The 15,554-nt window shown below is 37.2% G+C and overlaps 1 protein-coding gene across 4 annotated transcripts in view; it reads left to right on the top strand.

Moving 5' to 3' along the window:
• Window positions 1-15,554, top strand: part of COG6 (component of oligomeric golgi complex 6) — a 131,117-nt gene that overhangs the window by 77,704 nt on the left and 37,859 nt on the right. Inside the window, exon 19 of one of the 4 annotated variants that reach the window (XM_078434083.2) lies at window positions 2,533-3,938. The exons of the other annotated variants lie outside the window; for them this stretch is intronic. Within the exon in view, the coding sequence (XP_078290209.1) occupies window positions 2,533-2,680 (148 nt within the window). The 3' untranslated portion in view covers window positions 2,681-3,938. Of the gene's footprint in view, window positions 1-2,532; window positions 3,939-15,554 lie in introns of those variants that run through there. 4 annotated transcript variants of the gene reach the window in all.

The following is a 15,554-nucleotide window of genomic DNA, read 5'->3' as shown; positions in this document are numbered from 1 at the left end:
TACAGACTGAGTATAGATTTTAGAGTATGAGGTATAAGTAATGGAGACTGAGTATAGATTTTAGAATATGAGGTGTACGTAATGGATGCTTTGTACACCCCCCAAAAATCTGTCTTGCTGCTTTGAGTAAAGAACAAAAAACACTGTATCAGAAATCTATTTTTGACATGTTGCAAAATGGGCATCAAATGTGTATCATATTTAACAAATTTTTTAAATGCCAGTTGATAGGTACGTCTGGGTGGCTCAGTCAGTTAAGCGTCTGACTTCCCTCAGGTCATGATCTCACAGTTAGTGAGTTCAAGCCTTGCGTCGGGCCCTGTGCTGACAGCTCGGAGCCTGGAGCCTGCTTTGGATTCTGTGTCTCCCTCTCTCTCTGCCCCTCCCCAACTCGTGCTCTGTGTCTCTCTCTCAAAAATAAATAAATGTTAAAAAATAAATAAAATAAAATGCCAGGTTATAGTATTTTTAATCTATTTCATTTATGGAAAATAGTTTTGCATCATATCTATGCAATTGTTGTTAAGTTCAGTTAATTATAGGAATGATCACTAAGAGATCAAAAATATCTGGAAGGCTCATCTGGTCAAGTAGATTTCCAAACCAGTTTTTACCATCCTCCCTTCCAATGGAAAGGTAGCATAGCCAGAAGCATTACTCCACTCTGCTCAGAGAATTTACTCAGCGTAACTTTCTTCTACCCACTCTTATTATGTAAGCTTTAGCAATTTTAGGGAAATGACAAGTTGTTTCACCCCACCAAGAGTCTGAGACCCCATCGGAACAGGGCGCTGATGATCCAGACCTCGGGATTAGAGTTGTGCTCCGGAAGGTATTCTAAAGGGTTTTAAATGGCTGAGTGAGGGATTTTGACTTCTCTGGCACCAAAAGAAGCCATCGACGCTCCTTGAAGGAAGGCCCTGGGTGGGGGAGGGACAGGATAGAAGGTACGCTTGGGAAAGATTAATCTAGCAGTAGTGCTTACCGTAGATTGAATGTGGAAGAGACTCAAGAAGGGAAGACCAGATAGGAGGTTTTTCTGTACTCCGTACAAGAGTTCGTTAGGGTCTGAATGGAGGTGACGAAACGTGGCCATGCCACTGACAGAAAGAAGAAACAACTAGAAAAGGAGGTTTGGGAGTAAAGCTTGAAAGGCATCTTTAAATTGAGTCGTGAAAATCAGAAAAAAAATCCTGTTTTTATCACTAGATACAGTGATACAGGAATAGAAGTAGCTTAGGCTGGTATGAAGTAAATGTCGTGAAAACGCAGAGAGAGCTGATGCAGATTTAATGAACCCAGTGCTGTTTTTTTCTGGCCAGATTTTTAAAAAATTTGCTTCAGTTCATTTACAACCTTTTATTCTCTGAGGCACCTGGGTGGCTCAGTGAGTTGAGTGTCTAACTTCGGCTCGGGTCATGGACTTGCGGTTGGTGAGTTCAAGCCCTGTGTCGGGCTCTGTGCTGACAGCTCGGAGCCTGGAGCCTGCTTCGGATTCCATGTCTCCCTCTCTCTCTGCCCTTCCCCTGCTTGCACTCTGTCTCTCTCTCTCTCAAAAATAGTAAACATTAAAAAAATAAAAAAATGCTTTCTAATCACTTGGAGTTAGTATATATTTACTGAAAGAGATTTTTTAAAAAAATTTATTTGGACATTTAAAGATCTATACGTTATTTTTATTAAAACACATGTAAATAAAAGGGGTGTCTGGGTGGTTCAGTCAGTTAAGCATCTGACTTTGGCTCAGGCCATGATCTCACAGTCTGTGAGTTCGAGCCCCGTGTCGGGCCATGTGCTGACAGCTCAGAGCCTGGAGCCTGCTTCGGATTCTGTGTCTCCCTCTCTCTCTGTTCCTCCCATGCCTGTACTCTGTCTCTCTCAAAACAAATAAGGATTAAAACAATTTTTTTTAAAGGTTTTATTCTTTTATATGCTTATGTAGAGATGATCTTTGTGGAAAATGCTGTTACCTATTGTAGGCAAGTGTCACATTATTTTAGCCGGCAATATAAGTGAAATCTAAAATGTGGTTACTAGTGTAGGAGCTAAACAGTATATTTATAACAGTATAGATAACAGTATATATGTGTGTGTGTGTGTGTGTGTGTGTGTGTGTGTGTGTGTGTGTGTGTGAAAGAACAGTATATTGTAAGTTATTCTGAGGTTTGAAGTATTGGCAAGTATGAATAATTATAAGCCTCTTTCTTCAAGGTTAATGTGTTATCAGTCACGTTTGCAAAATCAGCACATTGATGATAGGTCACAGTTTCCATTTCTTGTTTAGTAATCATAAAGATACAGCTGTGAACATAGTCCCTGCCCGTCTGCAACAATGAATAAATAACGAATATAAAATAGTGTGTTTTATTCCCAAACCAAAGTAAGTAACTTGTGTGGTTGTACAATAATTTCTTTGTAGTATGTATGTGATAATTATGAAAGTGAAATGCATTGGTTCAAATATGAAGCTTCTTACTATCCTTAGTATTTTACTTTCCGGTGTGTGTTCACATATTGTTTGCTTATCACTAGAGAGCAGATCATAAAACAATCTACAGAATTAGTCTGCAGAGCCTATGGGGAAGTGTATGCCGCTGTGATGAATCCAGTCAACGAATACAAAGATCCGGAGAGCATTCTACACCGATCGCCACAGCAAGTGCAGACACTTCTCTCCTGATCCTCTTATTTGAATGTGTCAGCGAAATATCGCCTCCCCCTAAAACTCGGAAGGTGTTCTTGTTCTTCAGTTGGTGCTCTTTGCTCTGAAATTTGACGGTTATGATTCTCTTTGTATCATTTCATTGTAGGTCTCGATAATTTCTTTGGTCACAATAACAGGAAGTAATTTCATGCTGACCTGGGTTATGTTGCTCTGTATCTGCCCCTTACGTAGAGATGCTCTGTTCTCTGCAAGCCACCTCCCCGGTTCAGCAGTTTTCAGGAATATAAATGTATGGAGAAAAGAACTTTGAGAGGTTTGAGGGAGTTTTCTTTACGACATCAGTTCCAAATTAATCATACATAAGAAACTTGTTGAAACTGAAGAATTAGTTATGAAGATGTGACATAACGTCTCTTTACCTAAAGATTAATTTGGTTTCTTATTAGTTACTAATGTGAGTGGATATATTTAAACTGAGGAGCAGGAATATACACGTAGCAAAAAGTGGGAAAAGAGAGAGAAGTAATTTAAACAGGGTGGATTTCTCTCTGTGTGCGCCCTGGACTGAGCTCACGGTGAAGTTCAGCACTTCGAAAGGACGTTAGGAATACAGGCATCCTATATGCCTATAAGTCTAGTGTTTAACGATAGATACTTCTTACATAATATGGGCTCTAAACCCAGCCAACTACAAATTTTATCTCTTGTTCAAACCAAAGAAATAATGACCTGCTCTAACGCAGGCAGGAAAATTCTGAGTAGCAATTGTTCATTGACGGTGTATCTGTCCCCCTGGTGACGGCTCACAGAGAATGATGGGGCTCTGAATTTAGAACTTTACTTATGAGTAAGATTCAGAATCACCTGTTTTTCAAAAAAATAAATCTCAGTACTTTGTTGATAAGATTTCAAAGACAATTCTTCCTAGCAAAATATCTTAATTTCTGGCAAATCTATAAAAAGAGGTCAGTCCCTAAATTACAAACAAGAAAACTGAAGCATAAGGAAAAAATGGACAAAGTTAAAATATTTTTCAAAGTAGTAAGATAAAACTAATATTTATATGATATGCAATGTATAATGTGTTAGTATTTATAGAACGTGGCCTGTTCACCTGTCTGAAATTTATAATTGTTTATATTAATATGATTATTTTGGAGGCAGAGCAATTACTTATCTCTTTTGGTATGAATCTGAGCTTTCACAGTCTTTTTCTTTCAATGAGTATGTGTGATATAGAAAAGATAAAAAAATAAAGTATGATATAAATCAAGAGCTTAAATTTTATATAATTTATTTCCACTGTGAAGAAAAGATTGCTACCTTGCCATCAGTGAATTCCTTTGTTTTCTGGGAAAAAGGTGTATTTGTCTTTTTACATGGTTTTCTCAACATATTAAAACTATTTCTAGAACAGTGATAATTGCAGTATTTTTATATATCTCATCATTGTGTTTCCAGAAAACGGACAAATAGAAAGGGAGGTACAGGGTAGGGCGAAGTTGAGATAAGCAGTGGAAGATGGGTGAGCAGAATGTACTATCAATATAACCTTGAGCACGAAGTTAAAACAAAAGACTGTACGTGCTAATCCATGAACATAACGCTTGTATTTGCCATAGACTTCATAGTTTGCAATTTAAACTGTTTTGATGTGGCTTAAGTATAACCTTAGTCAATACGTGTCAGCCTTTTCTTCAGAGAAAAGTATTTGCCTGGCAAAAACCTTCTCTTATTGAAGGTTTCTCTTCGGTTTCTTTCTCTGCACCTGAACTTGAACAAGTGAACGTTACCTGAGAAAAATCACATAAATGGACTGATTGACTTTTTAAATTCACGTTCACAGTCTTCAAATGGCACTCAGTATTGCCTTGTAGTTCTACCTCCCGTCTCTTGGCTAAACTCATCTCTCTGCTTTTCAAGATGACTTTCCACCCCACTCTTAGGTAAAGACCTTCGTAGTTCATAGAGAAAATAGAAGCTGTTAGATTAAGCTCCCCTATTTTCCTACCTTCGAATCTGGCACTCGCCTTCTCTGTCTTTCCTCCTTCTGCCTTGGAGACACTGCCCCTCGTCCTGTCATAGGCTCTTCCCTTCCTTCGCACTCTGGATTCTTTCTTTTCACCCTTTCAGAGACTTTTGTCTCTGAGTTATCCCTTCATTTTGCTCCCGCAGCTCCGTGGCCTGTCCCGAGGATTATCCTCAGTAGCATATACAGTGCTCTAGTGCTGATAATATTTTTAAAGCAAACAAACAACTCTGCACCTTGCAGATCCCAACACCGTCATCTCTCAGCTTCTTTTTGTGGTTGTTGACACCTGCTGTCTTCTACTTCCCCTGCCGTTGGGTCTTTAAAGTATCCCAGTGAGGCTTCAGCCTCTCACCGCACAGCACAACTAAACCTCATGAGATCCTCCTACTGTTATATAGTGTCAAATCCAATGGATTCTTCACTATCCTTATTTGAAATACTGTTGTTGTTGTTGTTGTTTTCCAGGCTTTTGTGGTACCACTTTCTACTAGTTTTCCTTCTATTTCTCAGGCCAAACCCTTTTTTGACTTCCTTCCCTGGTTCTTTTGCCTCTATACAACTTTTAAAAGTTGACATACTTTAGGGCTTGATCCTGGAATGTCTTTTTTCCTCCCCTTAGGAGTTACTACCTCAGCATAGCCTAGCCTTTCCTGACTGCTGTTAGCTCAGGTGTCCTTAGATATATCCATATAATGGAATATTCTACAGTATTGAAAAATGAATGATTTTCAAATAATATTTAAGAAAAAACTATAGAAGAGTATGAGTCCATTTATAGAATTTTTTTTGTAAAAGGTAAAACAAAATTGTACATTAATGTACACCAGTCGTATATCATGGGTGCACATGTGATAGAGCTATGAGGAGAATGTAGGAAATGATTAGCATGGAATTCAAGACGATCTCTGAGGAGGGAGGCACCAGATCTGTCAAAGTTATTAATGCTCTCTTACACTGGGTATTTGGTACCTGAGTGTTCATTTAAATCTCTAAAATTTACGTATATGTTACCTTAATTTTTCTTTCTTTTTTTTTTTTTTAAAGAGAAAGAGTGCATGCAAGCAGGGGGCAGGGGCAGAGGGAGAGAATGAGAGACTCTTAAGCAGACTCCATACTCAGTGTGGAGCCTGGTGCAGGGCTCGATCCCATGACCCTGGGATCATGACCTGAGTCCAAATCAAGAGTCAGATGCTCAACCAACTGAGCCACCCAGGCGCCCCACATGAGCTCTTATCTGTATATTTTACAATTTAAAAATATTTCTAAAAATTTGCTGAGCTCATGATCTGGGGTAAAAGTTAGAATTCAATATATGTTAACTATTTTGTTTTGTTTTGTTTTTTACTTATTCTTGTTATTAAACAAGTTTATTAATTAGCTACCAACACCAGGCTCTGTAATAAACAGGATTTGAAAAGCTTGCTAAAATGTGCATCCATCATTGCATCCCTGTCTTGCACAAAAATGGTCACATGTATTCTAAGTAAACATAATGCAGTTTCATTGAGGGTTTTTGAATGTAGGTGAGAGGCAAAAAACGAAACTAACACCATCCTCTGTAACAGCCAGATGTATATACTTGATATTTAAGAGGCTGATAGCACAGAAAAGAAGGTTTTAAAGCACAACTGTACATTTCTCATTCTGAGATGAACATACTGACTAGGTTTCATTAATTAGCTAGTTAAGATGTAAAACTGTATTAAGGAATCCCAAAATTCTGACTCTCCGTAAAAGCAACAATAAAACTGGCCCCCAAGAGCCACCGAAAACAACTTTTTTTAGAACTCTAGAAACTAGCTCACAGCAAGTCAGGTTATACTTAAAAAACAAACACAGAAAAAGATGAGTCTTGATAACAGCATGCTTTGTGGAATTTTAAGCTAGCCCTGTGCCTTGTTCCCAAGCTTAGCAGCAGCCTTTTGCAAAGAATGTTTTTATTTTATCTGTCTCATGCCTACCCAGAAGATTCCTGTTCTAAAAGCTTATATTTATCTCATCTAACTTGGAACATTTCCAATGCTAAAGTCACCACCCCAGGATAGGGGGAGAGTTAGGGGGCATACATTTCTCTTCTGCCTGAAGCAATAGATAAGCATAGGGATGAACAATAGACTAAGCAAAAAGCTTAGGAAGGAAGGTTAGCAGTGAGATCTCCGTAAAGGCATGGAAAAACCCAGACATATCCTTGGAAATCTAGAAAGCTATGTATGTGTTGTTTAGGACTGCATGCCCAGAAAAGACCAGAGAGACCCTAAGCTGTCACCTCTGGTTGCATCTTGAAGGCATGCCCCAACACTCATCACAGCACACCCCAGTCAAGACTGGGAGGTTGTTTTGGTTCCAGACACTTAAGGAAATCTCTGTCCAATTGTTAGCAGACTGCTAAGCTAACGGACCACTTTAAGTGGTCACACACAACAGAGCAATTGTCAATTTTACAGGATTCCTTTAGCAAAATCACACACAACAACAGCTACAAAAAGCACCGACCACAGCAAACTCTGAGGTGCAGGGTAGGAGAATCTGATTTCAGCAGAATGTGTGCATTATAATGTTCCAAATGCCCACTTTTCAAGAAAAATTGTTTACAAGATACCTAAAGGACAGCCAAAACACGGGGAGGGTGGGGGGGGGAGCACTCAGTAGAAACTGTCTCTCAAGAAGCCCAGATGTTGGACTTAGTAGACAAAAACTTTAAATCGGCAATTTTAAATGTGTTCAGGGACTGAAGGAAGGTATGAGGACAATGCCTCCTCAAACAGAGAATATCAATAAAGAGGTAGAAATTGGTAAAGATGTTTTCATAAAGTTATAAGCTTATCAAAATTATAATTTAAAGTCATAATTTTATAAAAAGTATAAATATCTTGTCTGGGGTTGAAAATTATAGTTGAAATTTAAAAATCCACTATAGGAGTTGGACAGCTGTGAACAGTCAGTAAAAAGAATCAGCAAAGTTGAAGTTAGATCAATAGAGATTATGCAATCTGAGGAACAGAAAGAAAAAAGAAGAAAGTGAACAGGGCCTCATCAGAGACCCGTGAGATGTTATCAACAATATTCACACAATGGGTGTCTTGGAAGGAAAAGAAAGGGGAAAGGGGACAAAAAAATATTTGAAGAAATATTTTTTTCAGAAACTGTACAAGTTTGTTGAAAATTTAATAACATACATTTAAGTTTACCAAGCCCAGATAAAGATACACACTGAGACACATCACGATTAAATTATCAAAAGCCAAAAACTCAGAGGGGACTTTGAAAGCAAAAAGAAAGATAACTCATCATATACATGTGATTTACAATAAGATTATCACGATGCTTTGAGGCACCTGGGTGGCTCAGTCAGTTGACCATCCATCCGACTCTTGATTTTGGCTCAGGTCATGATGCCACCAGGGTCATGGGATCCAGCCCCGTGTCGGGCTCTGTGCTGAGTGTGGAGCCTGCTTGGGGTCTCTTCTCTCTCTCTCTCTCTCTCTCTCTCTCTCTCTCTCTCTCTCTTCCTCTGCCTGTCCTATATATATGTATATATATATATAGGATATATATATATATGTATATATATATATATAGGATATATATATATATGTATATATATATATATATATATATATACACACATATATATATAATTATTACAATTCTCATCAGAAACATATAGAGGCCAAAAAGCATTTCTATTGCCAGTAAAACTGCATGTGAAAATACAGGCAAAATTAAGACATTTCAGGATAAACAAAAACTATCACACCTGCCCTAAAGAATCTTAAAGGTAGTCCTTGCAGCTGAAATGAAAGGATACTAGACAGCCACTTGAATTAACAAAGAAGGAATGGCAAGGAAGCAGAAGACTCGGGCAACACTTGTAAAGCAGCTAGACCTAACAGACATCAATGGAGCACCCCACCTGATAGCACAGTACACATTTCTCTCAAGTCCACATGCTCTCTGCTTTCTCCAAAGCAGACCGTGTGTTAGGCCCCATCTCAAGTCTCAGTAAATTTTAAAAGATTGAAATCCTGCAAAGTATCTTCTCCGACTACAATGACACAAAATTAGAAACCATTAACAAAAGGAAAATAAATAGGGAAACTAAACAACATAATCTTTTTAAATGTTTCTTATTTATTTTTGAGAGAGAGAGAGCATGAGCAGGGGAGGGGCAGAAGGAGAGGGACACACACAATCCGAAGCAGGCCCCAGGCTCCGAGCTGTCAGCACAGAGCCCGACGGGGGGGAGCTCAAACTCACGAACCATGAGATCGTGACCTGAGCTGAATGAAGTAGGACGCTTAACCGACTGAGCCACCCGGGCGCCCCTAAACAACATACTCTTAAATAACCGGTGGGTTAGAAAGAAAATAACAAAGTAATTAGAGAAAACTGTGAGATGTATGAAAGTTTGGTATAAAACCCCATACCGATACTTAACGGTATGTAGCAAAAACAGTGCTCAGAAGAAAATGGATAGCTTACATTAAAGAAGAAATAAATTAACCCAACTTTACACCTTAAAAAAAAGAACTAGAAAAAAGACTAAACTACACTGAAAACAAGAAGAAGGGAATAATAAAGATATGACAGACAGAGAGAAAATATAGAATAGAAAAATAGTGTTTCAGCAGATGGATGGGCTGGCCATTATGTAATGCATGTAGAGATGTGTTTGAATACACTTGTGAAAAAGACGCTATACACTAGTAATGAACCATCTGAAAATTAAAGTAAGAAAACAATTCCATTTACAGTAGCACCACAAAGTGTAAAATACTTAGGAATCGATTTAACCAAGGAAGTGAAATACTTATGCACTGCAAGCTACCCAACACTGTTGAAAAAAAATTAAAGATGGCCCAAACAGATGGGAAGGCATTTTATGTTCATGGATGAAGACTCCGTATTAAGATGACAATCTTCCCCAAACGAATCTATAGATACAATGCAGTTCCTATCAAAATGTCATTTGCCTTTTTTTTTGGTCCAGAAATAGACAAGCTGATCCCAAAATGTATATGGACATACAGGGGACCATGAATAACCAAAACAATCTTGAATCTTCCCAATTTTAAAACTTACTACAATTCCACAGTTATCAAAACAGTGTGATATTGACATAAGGGCAGACATAAATGGGATAGAATTTGGAGTTCAGAAGTAAAATCATACATCCATCGTCAACTGATTTTTTTACAAGGCTGCCAAAACCCATCAATGGGGAAAGGATACTATTTTTAGCAAATGGCACCAGAAAAGCTGGGAATCCACACGCAAAAAGATCGAACCTGGGGCACCTGGCTGGCTCTGTCAGTGGGGCACACAACTCTTGATCTCGGGGTTGTGGGGTTGAGTCCTACTTTGTAGAGATTACTTAAAATCTTTAAAAAGAAAAATTGAAGTTGGACCCGTATCTCATGCCGTATACAAAAATTAGCTCAAATGGGTCAAAGATCTCAATGTAAAAATTAAGAACTAAAACGCTCAAAAGGAAACATAGGTGTAAATCTTTGTGACTTTATATTAAATAGGCAACAAATTTTCACCTTCTGTACAATATAGATTTTAAAATAGATAGTAAAATGCAGAGTCACATAATAATGTTGAATACTCGGAGCAGGTCAGTTTCTTTCTCTTATTTAGTTAAATATACTGCTTAAATAATATAAATACACAGATCTACGTATGGTTACTTTGGGGCTATAATTATATTTCAGCACAACTATCTTGAAAATATGGATTTATCTCCCCTTAGAATGTGCTTCTGCAGATAGATGATATAATTATGTGTTTTCAGATCCACATATGAAGTTACTATAAATTGGCTAAGAAATAAATATAATAATCATTTAAGTCTATCAAATTCAACTAACATTGATGTCAAAAATAAAAACTTTACTGGCACTTAAAAAAAAAACCTTCCTAGAAGTGATAATTTAGTACGTAAAAATAAATGGTACTAAACTTATGAAGATAAGGTGAATTGGGAAAATTTTTGATGGGTCTGAAAATATCCATATGAAATATTTGCATGCTTTGAGAGGATACATCATCTTTTGACAAAGTGTTTTTTCATAGTATGTGTTAAACAGTTAAAGTCCCAGCCAATCCAGGATTTTGAAAGTTTATAGCTTTGCCAGCAGGAAATTAATTTGCTTGAATATTCTCTTTATTTCCATCAATGTCAAGATCTGAAATTCCACCGGAGCAAACATTACTTTTTTGCCTACTAAAAGCAGAATGATGAGAAACAAGAGCGATTTTTCTTATGCAAGCCAGCATTAAAGTTAGGTCTCATGTGTTGAGATGCCATGAGCCTGTCTAGGGATATCATATGTATGATCCTAGTTTGGGGAATTCAGACAAGAGCTGGCTTCTATTTGCAAGCCAGGCCTCAGATGGAATATAAAAGGGTAATGAGGAATACACTGAGGTAGAAAAATGGATTTGCCTAGGAAGCCAAGTCTTAAAAAAGGAAACCAAAGATTTGGTTAGTATTTGACAGACTTGCAATCTGTATTTGATAGAAGACCAGGAAAGGAATTTTTGTCGCTTCAAAACTGTATTTCAGAGCTCCTTTTCATAAACAACGATGTAAGCAAGCAAGCATTCCAAAGCCAGAAGGCTGCCATTAAACACAACAAAAGCAAAACACCAGGTCCAGTTACCCTGCCTTCATTCTCAATCCTACAAAGAAATCACTCACCCACCGAGTGTTAACAGGTTGATGCGATGAATCATACAATAATAAATCCTAACGGAATTTGCAGAAACCGTGCAAATACACTCCTGTGACTTACCTGTGATTTCTCCTTGCAAGTGGTAACTCGTTAGCCATGGTGTTGCTCTTGGTAACCACAGGTATCAGGAGATGATGCAGAATTAGTATTGCCTCCTACTTGGTGTGTGATACAGTGGGTGAGGCTACTGCCGTCTCTGTCGTGAATCAAATTTTTGTGTATGTGGATACACTGTTGGATCTCTCTCGCATTCTTTCCGTAGGTTTACTTATTCCTGCACCAATAACAAATATTTTAATATTATAACTTCACAATCTTGATATTTGGTAGGATGTTCCGTTTTGTCTTTTTCATTTAGAATGCCTCAGGTGTTCTTGGCTCTTTGCGGTTCCACTTGGGTTTTAAAATCAACTTCTCCTTCACAAACAGCCATTGGGAATATGGTTGGGATTACTTGGACTCTATACATCAGTTGGGGTACAATGAATATCTTTATGAAGTTAAATAATCCAAATCGTGAACACGTTAAATTTTCCCTACATTACAGTAGTTTTAGTGTCCTTCAAAAAAAATGGATGTTTCTTCAAATAAATCTCAGAAAACTGTTATATTCATTCCTAAGGAACGTACAGTTCTTGTTCATAGTGTAAATGGTATCTATTTTTTAATTACATTTTAAAATTATCTGTTGCTGTGTATAGAAGCAGAATTGATTTTTCTATATTGATTACCTTAGATCTAAGCATTTAGCTCACTTATATCTAATGATTGGGGGGGTGGTTTCTATATAGACATTTATATTTGAGACTAGATGACAGTTTCGTTTCCTTCTTGACAATCTTTATGCCCTTCGTTTCTTGTCTTGCTATGCTGACTAGGACTTCCAGCCCAATGTTAACCCAGAGCAATGATAATGGACACTTTTTGTAATTCAGATTTTAAACATGTTCCCAGTATCTCACCATTAGGAATTACGTTTGCTGTAGGTTTTCAGTAGATTAATCAGAGAGCATCAAATGATCATATGGCTCTTCTCTTTTTTAATGTTAATGTGGTAAATGACATGTGTACTTTTTCTGATCATAGATCACTCTTGCATTCCTGGGATGATCCCAGACCGATTGTATTCTTTTCTCTTTTTGTACAAACCACTGGATTTAGTTTTGTTTTATATATTGACTAGTGATCTTGCTAAATTTACTAGTAAATTCCAACTGGTATTTGTAGATGCTTGTGTAAACTTTATAAATTCAGTCACACAGTCTATGATGAATGACGGTTTTACTCTTTCTTGTTAGTCTTTCTGGCTCTATGACACTGTGCAGTGTCCAACCAGTGCAACACGTACAGTGTTGAATAGAAGTGGTGATAGCGATCACCCTTGTCTTTTTCCAAAATGTGAGGAAGGAGGGAAAGCTTTTCCTAGGCTGATATTTTGTAAATAAGCTTTACCAAATTAAGAAAGTCCCCTTCTGTCCCTGGTTTGTTATGATTACTTTAAATCATAACGAGTATTGAATTTTATCAAATGTAGGTTTTGTTTTTTGTTTTTAGGTAACTATAGTCTTTATCCCCCTTTCTTTGCTTAATGTGGAGAATTTCAAATGTCAAAACAACTTTGCATTCCCGGAATAAACCCAATGGTTATAAAGAACAATCTTTTTTATATACCTCTTGGTTTGATTTATTTATATTTTATTTATAGTTTTTCCTTTATGCCCATGGCAGGTTGCCCTGTAATTTTCCTTTCTTTTAATATCTTTGTCAGGTTTTGGTAGCAAGATTGTACTGACCTATTAGCACATAATCTCTTTTTCTCCTATCTGGAATAGTTTGTGTAAGATTGTTGTTACTTCTTCCTTAAGTACTTGGAAGAATTCCAAGAGCAGCCAACTTGTCTAGAGATGTCTTTGTGAGAAGTTTTAAATTTTGGATTCAATTTTTAAAATATATTTAAGACTATTCATATGGTCCATTTTGTCTTGTGTCAGTTTTGATGAATTCTGTTTTTCAAGATATATGTCCATTTCATCTAAATTTGTCATAATGTTCTCCTTAATGGTCTTATCTTTAAAAAAAAGTTTATTTATTTTGAGAGAAAGAGAGAGAGAGAAAGAGAGAGAGAGAGAGAGAGAGAGAGAGAGAATCCTAAGCAGGCTCCATGCCGTCAGCACAAGAGCCTGAGCCCAATGCAGAGTTCAATTTCAGGGAACCGTGAGATCATGACCTGAGCCAACATCAAGAGTAGGAGGCTTAACCAACCAAGTCACCCAGGCACCCCTCCTTATCTTTTTTAATGTCTGTGGACATGGTATTAATAATTTATTCTGTCTTTCTTGATTAGTCTTGCTAAGAGTTATGAACTTTGTTAGTGTTTTCAAGGAGTCTGGTTTTGACATGGTTGACTATCTTTATTTACATTTCATTGATTTTTTGCTCTGTTTTTATTATTTCCTTCCTTTTACTTTGTTATTTGCTCTTCATTTTCAACCTTCTTTTTTTTTTAATTATTTTTTAATGTTTATTCATTTTTGAGAGGCAGAGCATGAGTGGGGGAGGGGCAGAGAGAGAGGGAGACAGAATCTGAAGCAGTTTCCAGGCTCTGGCATGTCAGCACAGAACCTGCCGCGGGGCTCGAACTCACGAACCGTGAGATCATGGCCTGAGCCAAAGTCGGACACTTAACCAACTGAGCCACGAATGCTCCCCATTCATTTTCTACCTTCTTGAAGTAGATGTTTATACAGATGGTCCCTGACTTACTATAGTGCAACTTACAATTTTTTGACTTTGCAGGGTTGCAAAAGCAATATGCATTCAGTTGGAACTGTACTTCAGATTTTGAATTTTGATCTTTCCCTGGGCTGGTAATATGCAGGAGGATCTTCTCCTGTGATACTGGACAGCAGCAGGGAGCCACAGCTCCCAATCAGCCTCGCAATCGCAGGGGTAAACAACTGATACCCTTACCACCATTGTGTTTTTTACTTTCAGTGCTGTGTTTTAGAAATTAAATGGGATATTCAACACTTTATTCTAAAATAGGCTTTGTATTAGATGATTTGCCCACTCTAAGTGTTCTGAGCACACTTAAGGTCGGCTAGCAAGGCTAAGCTATATGTTCAGTAGATTAGGTATATTAAATGCATTTTCAACTGATTTCAACTTACAGTGGATTTAATGAGACAAGCCTATTGTAGGTCAAGGAAAATTAGTATCAATTTTCAAACTCTTTTTGGTAATATATTCATTGAAATATCTGTATTGCTGTGTAAACATAAACTTAGCTATATCCATGTTTTTATATGGCATACCTTCATTATTTTTCACTTCAAAATATTTTCTAACTTTCATTGTGATTTCTTCTTTGACTCATGGACTACTTCAAAATGTATTTCCAAACATGAAGATTTCCTAGTCATCTATTGATTATTGATAGCAAGTTTAACTCCAGTGTAGCCAGCCAGTATATTGTATATCAATCTTTATATATTTGTTCATAGTTGTTTTATGGTCCAGCATACTATTTTATTTATTTTTAAGTTTCTTTCTTTATTTTGAGAGGGAGAGAGGGAGAGAAAGAGAATCCCAAACCCATCAATGCACCATGAGTGCAGAGCCCGATGTGGGGCTCGAACTCACAAACCATGAGATCTGACCTGACCCAGAGTCGAGCGCTTCACCGACTGAACCACCCAGGCACCCCCAGAATACTATTTTAGTGAAGGATGTCTCCTTTATATTTGGAAAGGATGTGTTCTTAGTTATTGGGTGCAGAGTTCTATACATATTGAGGGGATAAATGTTGTTAATCTTGTTCAAATCATCTATTGGATTTAGGTATTTTATCTGCATGTTACATCAGCTGCTGAGAGATACTTGTTAAAAATGTTAACTGAGATTGTGTGTTTGGTTTTTTTTAGTTTAGTTTTTTTTTTTTTTTCAGCTTTTGCCTTACATGTTTTGAGGCTATTTCTAGACATTTCAACTTTATCTATTCTGATTTTTTTCTTTGCACCCTTAGTTTCTCAGAAGTATGTGATTTGTATTTTTACTATTAACATTTGTAACAAGGGAGTGAGGCAATAAAATTTGTTTCATAAAAAGAACGATTGAC

Source organism: Panthera onca, chromosome A1 (genome assembly GCF_046562875.1).
Source record: "Panthera onca isolate mPanOnc1 chromosome A1, mPanOnc1 haplotype 2, whole genome shotgun sequence".
Lineage (NCBI taxonomy): Eukaryota > Metazoa > Chordata > Mammalia > Carnivora > Felidae > Panthera > Panthera onca.
Note: the sequence above shows the minus strand (reverse complement) of the source record. Positions and strands in the feature narration are given on the sequence as shown.